At 46.3% G+C, this 14,922-nt stretch overlaps 1 protein-coding gene across 2 annotated transcripts in view; it reads right to left on the bottom strand.

The window, feature by feature from the left end:
* ss (aryl hydrocarbon receptor spineless) overlaps positions 1 to 14,922 on the bottom strand; it is a 172,684-nt gene that overhangs the window by 13,062 nt on the left and 144,700 nt on the right. For both annotated transcript variants that reach the window (XM_076370352.1, XM_076370357.1), the window contains exon 4: positions 7,478 to 7,567. In XM_076370352.1, coding sequence (XP_076226467.1) covers positions 7,478 to 7,567 — 90 coding nt within the window. The remainder of the gene's footprint in view (positions 1 to 7,477; positions 7,568 to 14,922) is intronic.

Below are 14,922 nucleotides of genomic sequence, written 5' to 3'. Positions count from 1 at the left end.
CTTCCCTTAAATAGAACATCTATATTCTCCTGTAAAACAGCCAACAAAAAAGCTACAAAATTTTGCAAAAATTCGGGAGAATTTACCTTCAGATACGAGTTATCATAAATATTTCCATCTCATTAATCTCAAGGACAACGCGAGTACTTGCTGGAAACTACAAAGTTAAAGAACAATGTAACAAATAATCCAAGATCCATAATTCAATCAAGCTTCCCTTAAATAGAACACCTACATTCGCCTGCAAAACAGCCAACAAAAAGTTCAGAAACACTTTCCTGAGGAGTCAATAGAATCTCGGCGAGGTAGAGGACATTCATCAAACGCGGAAACACCGTGAACGCCGCGGAAAGCTCATTACCTGGGCGCGGGTCGGTCGAAAAATCGAGCAAGAGCTAAGGAAACACGAGGAACACGGGTTCGGGGCCCGTCGGTCCGGCGGGCGCGGACCGCTCGACGCCCATAAAACTCGATCTCTCAATAAATATAGGAACGCAGAGAGGAGTCGCTGGGCGTATCGGGCCTGGGCAGCGCTCGGTGTCTCGGTGAAGGCCCCATTGCTCGACGGGGTCCGTTGAATTCAACCGGGCACCGGGTTTCCCCGGCCGGTCTAGTCCGCAACCCCGCTGCGCGTTCCGTTTGCTCTAATTTTAATTAAAGGGTTATACACACGATTTCCGTGGTAATCGAGCAGCCGGGCCCCGTGGGCCCATACTTCATTGGGACACAGTGGACGTGTAATTGCTCCGCGTTGCCCTTTATTCTGCCCCGCCAACATGGCTCGGGCCAATTTTATTCCCGTCCGCGGCTGGTCCACGCGTATATCAAGCCTCCACGGCCTGCTCGCACGGCCGTACGTGTAATTTTCATTAATACGTGATTTATTCCCTCCTAGCGTGATTTATAGAATTATATCGACGCCTCCTCGCTGTACCCGTGTCGCGCCGCGTCGCGGATCCGATCATTCCTTGGGTTCTCGATCGCGTATCCAGGTGTAGACGAGTTTCGCTCAGTTTCCACTGAATGGTGTTAGACCACCGAAGGTCTGGGTTAGATTAAGGTGACGATCTAGTAAGAATTTAAGGAATACGTTGTGCAAAATAATCCAGGAACTTAGAGAAAGGGGTTGTGAACATTTTCTTTGAGTATCTGATTACCGCTGTACCATTGGGTGGGGTTTGAGTAATGTTTTTGCGTTCCCAATAGACTAGGTGCTATAGACATTAGTAATTCTTGTCTATGAATAGGTGACCGCTAGAGGGAAATATTTATTCATGTCTCCGGCTTATTTTTGCAGCGTGAGTCACACAAGGTACGGTTCTATTATCACGATAGCCACACCTCGCACATATGTAGAACATTTACCTTTTTCAGGCGTAGTTACAAAAATACACGACCGCTTGTTCGAACTTTCGTAATTCCACCAGTCGCAGATCTATAAAACTGCATCTCGCACGCAGCGGAGAACGTCTCTAGCACCGTCGACGTATAAAAATGGCGTCAACCGTCTCATGAGCGGTCCGCGCTCTCGGGGGGCGTATTACGTAAAAGGTTGCAAAAAATGTGAAAGTGAGTTTTTTATAGTCCAGCCAGTGACTTGTTTATACAGTTTTATCGAGGTACGCGCGGTTTTTGTCCGTCGTTCGGCGAGGATCGGCGCGGCGTGCAAAAATTCGTTGACCCCACCCTGTGCTCTTCCTCGCCGCCTTCCTCCATCCCTCCCGTCCCGCCGCCACCCCGATTCCGCCCGGTCTTTTATTTTTCCCCCCGCGGTCCGCTCACATTTATTTTTCCCCTGGAACCACCTTTGGCCAGTTACCAACGACGGGCGGTTTGCCGGTAAGGTCCGGTAACGTTTGTTACCATTGCTCGTTTAAATAATCTCGAAACATGCATCCGCGGGACGGAGCGGCCGAGTCGTGGATGGCTTTACGATCGGCCCTCGTCGTTAATTAAGAGCTTGTAATTATTTAGTGGAGACGCTAGCGCACCCCCGCCGGCATCGAAGCGGTCCCGCTCCCTTGGCAGACTTGATTTACATTCCTGCGAAGAATGCGAAAGGCCTCGCCTTCCTTTGCTCTATTTTCTTTTTTTTCACCCACCCCTTGCTGCCCCCCCTGTCCTGTCTGCTCGTCCTGTTCCTTCACTTCGTCGGCTTAGACTCCTTTTCCCTCGTCCCCCGGCTTTGACTTTTTATCCACCTTTCCCTGACGTTCATCGACGACGACGGAGCATTCCGACGGTGATACGATTTTTTAGGATCGACCCATGATCGCCGTAAAAGTGTTCGGTTGTCGTGTCTAAAGCAATCAACGACAGAGTAAAACTAAGTTCTAGATACATCTTGGAACGTACCTTTCCTAGACATATCCTGTTCTCTGTTAAACCTAAAATACTTTGAACTTCCAATAGTTCCCCATGCAACCTCAATCGCGTACTACACCAATATCATCGAGCAAATCGGCATTATCAAGCGCGTCCCAGACCAATTAGGCGAAAATAGAAGTCACGAGGTGTCGGAAAAGGAAAAAAAAGAATACGTAGCCGACCCTATCCCGTAAAGCACCGCCTACACCGCGTCACGGACCCACAAGAGACGGGTAGATACGACGGACGCGACGGAACGGATTGCGAGTCGATCGCGTTCACGTAAATCCCGACGCTCGCGCGTCCGCCGCGCCGCGCCGGGCCCGGTGGTGATAAATCAGCCGGGACGCCGGGTGAAATCGACGGAAACACGATTCGGCGCGATCAAAGGACCCTCTACAAATTGAAACAAATCAGCCGGCTAATAATAATTAATTCGCGGGCCGCATTAATTATCGAAAGCCGTGGCGCGTCCGCCGCCCCCTACCCGGCTTGGGGCCGCGCTCGCTCGCATGGAAACCTCCTTACGGGGCCCGAGCACGAACACGCGCGCGTTTTTGCGCGGATACGAGCGGCGTGTGCGATAATGCGAGGCCGGAACGCGCGCCGATACCGAAACTTGAGCTCTCAATTACGCCGGAGAGTTATGACGCGCCCTTCCACCCCCTCGCTTGGTATCCTCTTTGTATCCAACGGGGTTAAGGGTCCGGGGGGTGGGGCCGGGACCGTGAAAGATACGAAGAGTGCTCCGGGCCAGCCGGATCGCGTCTTCATTAGCGGCTATTAATTGTCAAAATGTGCCACATAATTCAGCGCGTGCGAACCAGCCTGGCTGTATTTAAACTTAACGCGGTCAATTGATTCCCGAGGGGAGGGGGATCTGCCCTTAGGCCGCTCGATCCTTTCGTTGGATCCTTGTTTCGGTCGGCTGTGTTCGAAGATCGAGAGATTGCGGCGAGAAATGCATCGTGAAATGCGCCGTGATCGGTGGAAACGCGTTGCGACGCAGTGATAAGGGGATGATTGGGTTTTATAGAGGATTTAAAACGGATTAATGGAAGTTTCCGTTATATTCTATGGAACTTTATTACCGAACCCTTGGAGAAGCTCGATTACCCAGTACCACGGCTCATTTCGGACTAATAAATCCTCTTGTTCCCGGTGACACGATGCATTCGAATATTCATGCACACCAGTAATATTATCTTATAGCTCGTCTATAGAACCATTGTTTCAAAAGCACGCAGTTTCTACCCCAGCACTTATGCCGCCATTTTATAGAGTAATTCATTAACTTTTCAATGTAACCGAATTGCTACCGTAGCCGATGATCGCACGAAGATTACAAAATCAATCGAAGAAAACGCTTATTAACTTATAGCGGCCATTACACGGTTCCCAACTGCAGTCACTCGTTTCCACGAAGGATGCTTACACCAATCAGTCGATTTGTTCATTCACTATGAAAACTGCCAACCAAATAATGCATTCGCTATCAACATCCCTCGAGTCTCTAATTCTTTACAACGCACGAAGAACGATTCGCAGTGCAGCAGCATAGGCTTCCGTTCCCCGAGCAACAAACAAAAAGCTGTTTCTTTTTATCAAAGAACGCCGCGTGCTCATGACGTTGCCCCTCGACCTCCGACCCTTCCGGCCCCCCAAATACTGAAACGCGAAAGAAAGTCGGTTAGCCGCGGTTTTAATCGTCGCCGGCCGTCATGAATTCCTCCAGATTCCTTCCTTCCTTCCTCCGTCAAAATTTCATTCGTCCGCGGCCGGTCCCGCGAGCGATAAGCACCCTATGACCTTTCGGTTAAGTTATTACTTTTATCCTGGCGCGGGTCACGGGCCGCATAAAGCCTCGTTGAGCATTGAATCGACTCTATCAGGCCAATTAAGCCGCGTGCCAACTCCGTGAACAATTGCGACCGGCTCCAACCCCCTTGCCTCCACCGTTGCGCCGCCGCTTTTTTTCCTCGCGCCCGCCGCAACCCCCTTCGCCGCGGCACCGTTCGTTCCTCGCGTGAGATACCGAACTAAAAGAGACCCAGAGTCTCGGCTCGTGAATTACCGCGAGGAACATTGGCGGCCCGACGCTGTCATTACGCGGTTTTTCCGTCGTTCGGCGACGGGGGTGGGGGTTGGGGCCCGGGTAGACGGTGGCGCGCGCTTTCTGCGGGGCTACAACGCCGTGTAATCGCGTCATCCGAAACGCCCCGCGATTACGTCGGCTCGGATACACGGTCATCGAGTCGGGAAATCATTGGGCTACTCTCATCGCACTCGCCCCCGCGCGCAGGTCCCCTCTCGATGCGTGCACCCGGGTGCACGCGTTTGCGTGCCTCGTCGCGTATCAATGGACACGGGGACGCGTACAACCCCATTTTTTACTGTTCGTCGAATGGAGAAGCCGTCAAGCGTTCAACTCCTGTTCTTGGATGATGTTTTCGTAGATGACGGGTGCTAAGTTTGTTGATGTTGGATCGAGGTGTTTGTTAGGAGTATATTGTTGTAAAGAAGATATGGACGTTTGGGAGCTACTTGGTGTCTTTGTGTAACAAGAATTTGATGATTATATGACTGAAACTGTTAGGAATATATTGTTGTTGTGCGAATTTGTTGTATGTTGCGTGGGATATTTTATTAGAGTTCTCTGTATGATAAGAAGTTGCAAACGTGTCCAGGGCGAACAGTGAGTTTCTTTGTAGCATCGGTGCGTTTTATTAAGTTTCAGTAATGAGCGCCATAAAAACCGGTCGCGCGAGGGGTTAAGAAGGCGAGACGAAAACTCCCGACCGCCGGGGAAATCACTGCGTCGCTTATTAGACACGATACACTTCGTTCCTCTTAAATATACCCTAATCGGGACGAAAAATCATCGTTGCCCGGGTATCGTGACGTGTGTGTGAACCGTTTGCGTGCCCGGTTACATCTCAATGAATGCTAGCGCAAAGTCCACCGTAGGAATTATTCTTGCCGGCCAACCGGCTACCTTCTCCCCTCCCAGCTTATATAAACAAATTACCCGTTAAATGCGATCGAGAGGCGAAACGCGACGTAAAAGGAAAAAGGAAAATAAGGGGGAGAGAGGGAATTAAGATAGGCGTGGTATCTGAAATAAGATTTAATGAGGTTTAACGTTCTTTAAACACCACCTTCATTATGGAAAAAAAAGTCCCGTGGTCTCCGGCACCGCTGCCACTAATTAAAAGTTCAACGGGGTCAGGAATTTCTGCAGTTCTCCAGACAAAGTAACGATACCGGCAATATTACGCGTTCAAACTTTTCGTTTCAAACGTGCTTAATTTGCTATTTTTTTGACGCTATCTCGCGATCGTTTCACGAATAACGGCCCTTGCAACGTACATTAAACAAAGGAACATGAAAGTCGAGATAGCATATTTACGCAGAGATGTCTGGCAGTTACGAAAGCCCGATAAAAACGTCGATATTATCTGTAATCGCTAATAAATCAGCCAATTTTCCACGGCGAGCACACGTCAAAATTCTTCGGCGGTAGCTTTCCCAGCGGGAGACCAGCGTTTCAAGCATGAAATCATGAAAGTGGCGGATTAACCGGAGAAAAAGCCATTCGCCTCGCTATCCGGAACAGAACGATATCGTTCAACCCCCGGTGAACACACCGAAATGCGATCCTCGCGCACGCAACCACGCACGCGAGTTTGCGACAATATTGCCAGAAGAAAATGGCGAAGGACAGGACGGTTGGACGCGGAGCACAGACATCGAGGGGTCAGGGGCGGGAAAGAGTAAGGGGCAGGGGGCAGCGGGGAGAAAGGAATAAAATGACGGATGATGATTTCCCAACGCACACGATGACTGTTCGCCGGGAACGCACGCGAACGCCTTTGTGAACAAGATGTAATTGCAGGAAACGACGGATGATGATTTTCCGATTCGATGATCCCGCAAAGGGAAACGCGTTACAATGTCGCGTTTCTTGTAAACAAATTTCGCGGGGCGATCGCTCAGAACCGTGTGCTTTTCTTCGTCCCACGGGTCTTTCGCTAATGGCGTCGTCGAGTCGAGTGTTTTATCGTTCACTTTGTTGAACGTCAGACCAATCACGCCGAAGAAATTGGAGAAAAGTAACTGGGAATACTTTTATATGAATAACAATAACAGCTTATATTATAGTTAACTGATTCATTAAATATTTACGTTTGAAGTAATAGTATACAATAATATACTTGGAAGATGTATACTAATAAATATGAAGATAGGCTAAACCATATTTCGAAAGGGGTTGAAATTCGAAATTCACCTACTCCTATTCTATTGAACAAAGTAAAAGTTAGGAACAATATTAATGAAGAAAGTAGCAAATCAAGAGCGACGGAAGTTATGGATTCAACCCCATCAAAGGGGCTGTCCCATTCCCCGGAAAACGAGGCGTCGCCCAGTTTCTTCCCCTTGGTGTCGGAATAAGCACCAAAAACACTCCCTGAATTTCGACAGAATTACAGACGGGGATTGAAACAAAGTAATTCGCGACACGTAGGAGGACGGGTCACGGGATGGGACGTGGACAGTGGCCGGCGAAGAGGTTCAACCCCCGATGATCGTTCGGTACTTTTGAAAAATGTACGTCCGTTATCCGGCCAAGGGAGCAGGGCGAGTTTCCTCAGTCAAGGGGATGATACCTGCGTAAACGTGACACGTAGAACGAAGTTGACGGGCCTGGCGTGACCTGCGAGTGTTGGGTGTGGACACAAGTCGAGTGAAGATAAACCAACACCGAGGGTGCAGATACTGTGCTCAGAATTATGGAATAATGTGAGAATGGGGGTGGAATATCGTATAAATACGTCGTTTCCTTGAGCTCAAGGAACACGCGATCGACGTCTTGTCGTCTCATATACTATCAAACAATTTCAATCACGTTCGCATGGAAAAATTGATAGTCCAGGCATTCTATTAAGCGTTCAAAGTGTTCTGTAATATTTAATATTCTTCTCGAAAGAATAATTCATGTGTTTGATAAGGTTTGACGGAGTTGAAGAATGTTTGACAACGTTTGAGACGGTCTGAAGTAGTAAAGATTTATCAAGGATCATTACTTAGTAAATTATTAAATAGTTTCTACCTGATGGAAGCCAAGGTAACTTTCTATGCTGTGAGTAGCGAAGAACACCTCCCCGTCGCAAGTGAGGATGAGCAGGAACCCGTTTAGCGCCTGTAACAGAAAAATTATAAGTCGTAACGTAGATCGATCTCGATTCCCAAATAATATTTAAATTAAATTAAACCTCGATTAGAAAATTGATGATTTGAAACAGTCATTCTTTTCGCTACCAACAGTTGGTTATCTGAATCCTCTATAACTCAAGTTTCAAAAGGGGATAACGCCCCAAAAAATTCCAGCCCGCGATAACCCAGAAAGTGCAGGCGTTAGCTCGTTTCCTTTCCGAAAACGCGGGGCTGCGGCCGGCTGAAAACGTTCCGGAAAGTTTTCCCATTTATCGACGTCCCGATATACCGGGTTTCGAATACGAAAACGTGCCTGAAACTCGAACGTACGTATCGAAGCCCGAAATATCCGTCCCAGTTTAAACGGCCGAGAGCTATACCGTCGACACGGGGAGCCGTTTAAGCCTCGTCTACTCGCTTTGTTGCGATGGGCTGAACCTGTATTGTTTTGTTTTATTTCGACCCGTTGCCGTAGGTGCCCGTGCCTGGCACGCCAGACAGCCTTTATTGTTCTGAAATATGAAGAGCGCCCCGCTTCTGCACCGATATGTCCTTCCATTCCGGCAACGTTCCTGTCAAATTTTCGGCGATTCCTTCCGTTTGCGCATGAAAGAATGAACTTTAAATGCCATCCACATCCATCAACCCTTACCAATTATTCTATATACATCTATCATTCCTTTAGCAGAAGTTTCGGTTCTATATTTATCCAAATCTCCCAAACTTCCAAGCACTTTCTACTTTAAACGTGAAGAAAGGAACTTCGAAAATAAGGTACTCAACCCCTATCGACCGAATCTATACACGAATTTCAAAATTCTCAAATTTCTTAACAATCTGAAAAACAGTGGAAGCTTTTAAACTTTCAAGTTTCTAGTAATTTTCTATTGCGGATATGAAAGTGTAAGTTTTGAAGGATTATTTACGATCGTCAACCCTTAATTTTAAAAGAATCTAACGACCGTCTGCTTCTAAAAGGAGACGCCTATCCCTGGACACCATAACCGATTGACCTGGGGGACGGATATCGAAGTGATCGCATGCGCGACGGATGCTGCGATTTGATTGGTTAATCCGGAGGGTGGGTTTCTCTCGGCGTTCGCGTCAATACGGATCCGCGCGGAGGGTGAGTCTCTCCCCGAGCCTCTGTCGAGACCGCCGTGTCCCGAATATAAGTTGTAATAGGATTTTCTCGTTGCCATTCCCCCCACTCTTGGCCCTCGGAATGGCCGACATGGCCATTTCTATAAAACAACCCCCCTCGAGCCCCAGGGATCGTCAGGAATCGAAGCGATTGCATTTGAACACTGGAACGGGATGATTCTTTAGAAAATTGTTTTCTCGAACTGACGGAATCGAACAGAAAATTAAAAGGTACTGTGAACGTAAAGCGAGTTCAATGGATTTATTCCAATTTAAACAATCTTCCGCTAATTTTATTTCCGCCGCGAACACTTTAGAAAGAAATAAACTTCGTTTAATACACAAACGATCTTCGCTAAATCTTATTCATAGAAACAGTGAAATATCTAAACCTCTAAATCAATTTCAAATATGTACATACAACGATTTCATAAAAGATTGAATAAAGGAAGTAATTTGTTAGTTTCCGAACAGTTTGATCGCCGCGAGGTAAGAGGATCCTATCGGAACGTTAAACGTAACGAACGCAATTAAGATCGAGGTCTTAATAAAATGTTAAAAGACTTTTAACGTCTGTCGTTCCCGGCGCAGGATGATCGAGGACAGATAAAGGAAGGAAGAAAATTCGAGGGATTTTTATTTTTCGCGTGAGCTGACCGGTAAATCAGTCGCGTGCCGGTTGCGAGTACTCGCGTGTTCCGTCCAAGCGTGAACTTCTAATACCCCTTCATCCTCACCTTGACTCTCGTGTATTAGCGGGTCGCCAATAATACTTCACGCACGAAATCTTTCCATTTTCTTCGCTCATGCAACTGGAAGTCAGGGGCACGGACACGGGCCGTGGTCAGTATGCAGATCCTAGAAATAACTAGGATCAGAATTACAGCTCTCGATGCCGGTGCCCCTTTGGCTCAACCACGTGCAATTTTCCTTCTAATTCGTTTTCGCGCTCGTGCACATCGTTAACGCTTTTGCTCGGAATCGGAGCTTAGAATATCTTCTGACACGATGCAACAGAATCTGCTGTTGAACAAGATTTCTTCACTTGTATACATTTGATCGGGTACTTCGCCGTTGGTTTCTTATTCTTCTTTGTCGAGTACACATTGTCGACTCGCTCGTGTTCCTTTGCTGCACGAAAGAGATTGCGCAATGATGTCTCTGTTAAAGGTTGATAGCACATAAATTTGCATTATAGAATACATTAACGCGCAATATATGGAAGAATAATTGATTATCCAGCGAGAGGATATAGTATTTTCAAGTGCGCTTGCATACAGATATGAATAAAACACGAACGAAAGGAATCTCCAGCATTTTGTTTCGCAATAAAGTGAACGTGGAATAACAGCAGCTGTTGCGATATAATTGAGCACGGGAGCCACTCTTTAAACGTATAGGAAAATGAAAATAACCGGACGGGGCAACGTCGCGTTCACATGAGGACTGACGATTTGTCTTTTTGTAACCTTTTTTTCGTATGCCTCGCGGGTTACGGATTGTTATCTAAATCCCGGTGAGAAATTAGATAATCAGATGTACGTTATAAATAATCCCGGTTATTCCTGTTTAGCCTTATGAAGTTTAATGAGTCTCATGGTCGATGCGTTGGGCTCACACATAAATCAGATAATCGACGTGAGTTTCTGCATTACGCGTGAAAATTCATAAATACAAACAGAACGAGACCTTTATTCCACGGAGATTGCGTTTACGAGTACTAGATGCAATTAAAACGCCATTTAATTAACACATAATTCATTAACGCTTCGCAATTATCATGATCGCGGATGATACTATGTTCGAGTCAACGTGTTCGTACCTATTATGCGAATAGGACGTGGTTGTGGCTCATTTCAAGTGAAACGTTTAATACTTCATCCTTATCTGGAGCAATTACTCAGCGATAATTCCTTATTAAATGTTCAAGGGTTCGGTTCCTGTAGAATTTAACACCACCGAACCTAATGTTCAACGCATTCCAATATCAACTACACTATTCGAGCCGAATGTTACCAAAACTAACATACTCCAAAATGAGTGTTCCCGATTCATCGCCACTCGACGTGCAAATTATTAAATTACTGCTTTCCAGCATGAATATCACCTAACTCGATACATTTCATCTAGAATATTAATTCAATGCTCTCTAACTTGAATGCTAAACTCAATACCATTCAACTCGCGAATCAAACGCAAAGGCTACCGGTGCTACAAGTCAGTGAAATGTTTAAATTCCCGACAGAAATCTTGTCAAACGTGAAAGAACTTCCAACGGACTCCTCCCTAAAGGAAACAGTCGACGGTTTTTTGATCAACACGATCTCCGACATTTTCGGCGATTGAACAATTACGATTGCTAAGGTAGCAAGATCCTTTCGGACGTTTCGCGTGCGATTGCGAAGGGGCGCGAGGCCCATCCGCCTCGACAGCTTCACCAGCTGCAACTTTGTCGTTCGTGCGTACTTACGTCGTCGATAAGCGTCTTTTCTGTCACGGCACGTACACGATCGTTTCATGAATTTACAGCTTTCAACGTTTGAACGATCCCGGCGGCGATCCTCGCGATGTATCGCCTTTTGGCGTTTCGCTAATTAAGTCCTTCGGTGTGTATCGTGTTCCACGGGGCTGCCGGGACAAACGACGTCTCTCAATGGGCCACTTAATTACACATGCGTACATGTTAATGAAGAACGGCTTTAACTATCGTGTCGCGGGGGGAGAAAAAAAGTCCTTTATTACCGAGGCCTAGGCGACACTACGCGTGTTTCGGTGCTTTTTTCCACGTTTTACGGGTTCAGCGTCGCTCGGATCGGAAATGAAGAGCGCCACGAGAAAACTTTGTCGGGTCTTGTTAATATTCTACAACATTGTTACTTCAACCGTTCACGCGAATAGCTTCGTACTAGAAAAGTATACTTTTGTCGTTCAACGTTCGCTGCTTGTTTAACAGATTACTATGAGTGTCGAATTGTAGATTACTCGAAAACATTTCCTTGTTATAAACAATACTGTGCAACGTGGTGACACTCAGCAAGATAAACGTGCAATACTATTAATGCAACTCAATTAAATAATTTAATATCATATTTCTTCTCATTCCGTGCAGTTTGCTGCGTGAAATCGCGCGGCATTCAACGTGTTTTTACAGAACGACAAAGAAGAAGTCTCAGTTTCTCAGGGAATAAGTCCCTTGTGTTTGCAGTAAAGAATGAATTTATAATTCGAGCGGGTATCCGGTTTGATAGATCTCTTCGCAACCTGATCAGCGATTCTTACTTCGTTAAATGCATCCACGGAACGTTAACGAATCGCGGGCCCTAAATATCCGTACGGCACGACGCGTAAAGTAATAATAATCGCGATAATAGCCTCCTTGAAAGGTTTCATGCTCGACTGTAATTAATTACCCGCCGCGGCTGGTGGGGAGCACAGTCGCAAAAACGGTACGAAAAAAATCTCGTGATATTTTTTTCCCTCTCTTTTCACGTCTGAGTCGGCTCGGATGGCTAGACGGCGCGCTTCCGGAAAGTCGGCGCGAGGCAAAAGTCACTCGAAAGTGTTTTATGACCGCGAATGATTAATCACATCTGCATCTGTCCGCAGCGACGATGCACTCGGCTTCGTTTCTTCCTCCGTTTCGTGGCGACCGTCCGATTTTAATTTAAACTACGGATTGAGTCGTCCGCGGCGAGTTTGTCTTCCCTTTGATCAACGATTTTCGATTAATGGAAATTGCTCCGGGACGTGATACGCTGCGCGTAAAATACTGCGGACAGTTTTCGAACGAATTCGATTGAGAATTAAGCGCTTCAGATATTAATCCTACCGGTCGTCCGTAATTTTTAATAACCATTTTCCTCCGTTGCACACTTTCTCCTTCAACATTGAAATTTCTAGCCAACTTCCTCTCGGATTTTAGTTTCTCCTAGAATCCTTGCTATCACTGCGCACGGCTAAGTAAAATGTTTCCATGCATCCGCGAGCGATAAGAATCTCAGAAATCCAACGTATTACAATTTATAATAAATCTGATGCTATTTTCACTCTTCTGGAATCGCAAACCGAGGAAATGAATCTCATTTAATTCCACTTGCTCCAAATCTATTTACAGAAATCTGAATTTCCTAAATATCTTCGGTTAATCACGAAGTGATTTACTTCTCGAACGTTTCCCATGCTAGTTCCAAAACACTTAATTAGCTCCTTGCGTACATACATAATTCCGCGTTCAATTCGAATTTCCCTGCTTTCCATTTTGCGGAGTTGCGTTCAGCGAATCACCGAAGAAGATCAAAATATTCAAAGGTGCGAGAGAAGTTACCGAACCCGAGAATTAAAAAAATGAAACTGCGTATAAATCAACAAGACCACCCCTTGAAAACGAAATTCAGGAAGAACAAAATTGCAATCTATTAAACTCGACTTGTTCTATTCACACTCAGTTTCATAATTTTCTGAATTTCCGATAACTACCCTCGCGAGCGATCCAGTTAGAAAGCGTCGAATGATTTCTAAGAAATCGTGTCGGCGATTCAAGGATCCACGGCGAGTGTCTCGGCGTTGTCCCGACGCCAAGGTAAGAGAGGAAGGCTGGCGATACGTAAGGCGCAAAAGGGGGTGGTATCTAAGGGAGGAAAGGAGCACGCGATCAATACGGGAAGGACTAGCGGTGCCAGACCAAGGCGAGCCCCGTCAGCCACCAACCTAACCTCATATCATCCCATCCCATGCACCCACCTAACCTACAGTTACCTTTGACTCAGCCCGTGTCTCACTGACTCACTACACTCTGCCGATCGCCTCGTTTTCCCTTGCGCCCGACTTCCGGTTATCAGTCTTGGCCACCATTACTGCTATGAAGGAACGCGATCCGCGGCCTCCACAAACTGTTATTTCGAATGTATGGAGATCGAACCGTTCGTCCCGGGGGATTAAAAAGGCGGTCGGTGATTCTCCGATCGTTTCTGTCGGGCGGACAACGCTAAACGTCACGGCGGATCGATCGGTGGCTTCTTTGTTCCGCTCGCTTCCGGTCATCGATATTTATGTAAAACAAGGGAACGCGGCGAGGCCTTCGAAACTGTTATTTCCATTGCGGGGGATATTTCGTTGAAAGCGTACGCGAGGGATGAAATGGGGTTGACAGTGTGTTTCCCGGTATTTTCGCGTGCCGAAAAATACGAGACATTGTGTAAATTCGATCGAGGGGTCTCTTTGTTCCATTTACTCGAGGATATCAATTGCGGTCGCTGTAATTGGAAGGATTTATTGTTCACTGACAAATAATATGTTATTAGAGAATGATACCAGAGTGGTTCCGAGTATTTTTACAAATGAAAAATTGGTTCAAAGAGTTCCTGGGCTAACGAACGATCGAGGAAATTAGCTTCGAAGCAATTAACGCGGACGAATATTCGTCTTGTCGCCGAAGCGGGGGAACATTGGATTTCGGAACCAACTGGTGAACATTAATTGGTCTTTGTTCGTGAAACGTGTCGTCAGGTTCCTTTCTGCCTCTCCCCGCGCAGCGGAATGATACATCGAGCGATTTAACATGTTTCCACTGACAATATTAATAGCCGGGCTGTGCGGTTAATTATGAACGAGACCGCGGATAATAAGCTGCTGATTATCTTCGACAAGTATACTTCTTCCCGACGATTTAAGGACACTTTAGCCACCGAAACAGACTTCATTTAGCCGGCAAGCTGCTACTGAGTGGCGCGCCTTTCTTCAGTGAGCTTTGACACCTGCCGCTTGAATCACTTGACTCATCTCGCGCGACGGTTTCCGATCGCAGCTACAGATTGCACGCTATCTTGTTTGATTAATCTCGATACCACGTCCGACGGTTCTCGGCGATGTATACGTAAAGGCCTTTACTCGATCCACTCGCACTTAACAAGAACAGTTCTATCGTTATTAATCCAAATGACCGGTGAAACGTTCTATCAAAGGATCGCCGCATTCTTCGTTGAAATACCCATGAACCTGATGCTTTCTGCAGATTACAGAACACTTTTTACTAAATTCCTTCACTAAATGGAATAAAATCTTCAATTTATCCTTCATTTTGAGACGAGACTCTGGGGAATAATCTACATTCGACGTTCTACTTTTAATTATAGACAATTCGGTACATCTGTGGATTGGTACAGATGAAGTAATAGAATTTTTAATGTTAAAACAACGATT

Source organism: Nomia melanderi, chromosome 1 (genome assembly GCF_051020985.1).
Source record: "Nomia melanderi isolate GNS246 chromosome 1, iyNomMela1, whole genome shotgun sequence".
Lineage (NCBI taxonomy): Eukaryota > Metazoa > Arthropoda > Insecta > Hymenoptera > Halictidae > Nomia > Nomia melanderi.
Note: the sequence above shows the minus strand (reverse complement) of the source record. Positions and strands in the feature narration are given on the sequence as shown.